A 1,005-nucleotide genomic window follows, 5' to 3' on the forward strand; every position below is an offset into this window, starting at 1 on the left:
TATATTGTATTATTGATTCTAATACCAAAATCAGAGTTGCATTTGTCTACACCAGGTCTGCGATAGTGAAGGCTCTCTCGGGACATCAACTTCGGGGAGGGAATGATAACATTATTGTCGAGGGTCTCACAGAACTGTCTCTAGAAAATCTGAACGACGCTCTGAAGGTGCTCACGCTTCTTGCTGCCAAGATCATGTGTCTATGACCCGGCTTCTTCAGGCTTTCCAAGCGGCGGTGGCAACTCGTCGAACATCATCGACCAATATCAATTCGCATAGTTCGAGGAGTCACTGTGTTGTCACGCTGAGAACGAGTCTGCCATGCCCATATACAGCAACTTGTCGTCACGGGAAACTCAATCTCATCGGTAAGTTACTTAGAAATCACATTCAATCCAGTAAAAGTGCTCGAGCGTCCCAGATCTGGCCGGTAGCGAAAATGTTGGTCGGAGTGGCGCTAAGGGCAGTACATTAAGGGAAGCCCAGATGATCAACAAATCTCTGAGTACTCTGGTCAGTATTGTTGGTCTCACTTGGTTGTCTATTCCTCTCATATGCCCTAGGGTGACGTGTTGAATGCTCTCCTGGATGCACAACAAAAGGATGGTGGAGGAAGTCAGTCGAAAACACATGTCCCTTATCGTAATTCCAAGCTCACCCTCATGCTCAAGGATTCGCTGGGTGGCAGCGCCAAAGTACTCATGATAGCACACTTAAGTGTAGGCTGAGGTCACCAGTGCCAAGATTATGCCTCGACGGTCTGGGTTCTGTTCAGGTATCGCCTTGCATCACAGATGTCTCACAGACTTTGTCAACACTGAAGTTTGCATCGAAAGAGCGGATGGTTGAGCTCGGCCCGGCCAACCTGAGTATGCCAACTTGGCATTGCCAAGCTAACGTATCTTTATATGACTTCATAGTCCTGCAACAATGTGGCAAAAGAAGGTAAAGCAGCAAGAAGCAACTCTCGCAGTAGGACTTTAGAGTACAGCTTCTTGAGCACGC

At 47.7% G+C, this 1,005-nt stretch overlaps 1 protein-coding gene across 1 annotated transcript; it reads left to right on the forward strand.

Moving 5' to 3' along the window:
• Window positions 1–220: 220 nt before the first annotated feature.
• On the forward strand, window positions 221–719 carry Pmar_PMAR010419 (kinesin heavy chain, putative; the record flags this gene model as incomplete). Its single annotated transcript, XM_002781298.1, has 3 exons — window positions 221–368; window positions 422–536; window positions 617–719. Coding segments are annotated over 3 exons (366 nt in total), but the record flags the coding sequence as incomplete, so codon positions are not given.
• Between the last annotated feature and the right edge of the window lie 286 nt (window positions 720–1,005).

Source organism: Perkinsus marinus, assembly GCF_000006405.1.
Source record: "Perkinsus marinus ATCC 50983 genomic scaffold scf_1104296942752, whole genome shotgun sequence".
Taxonomy (NCBI): Eukaryota; Perkinsozoa; order Perkinsida; family Perkinsidae; genus Perkinsus; species Perkinsus marinus.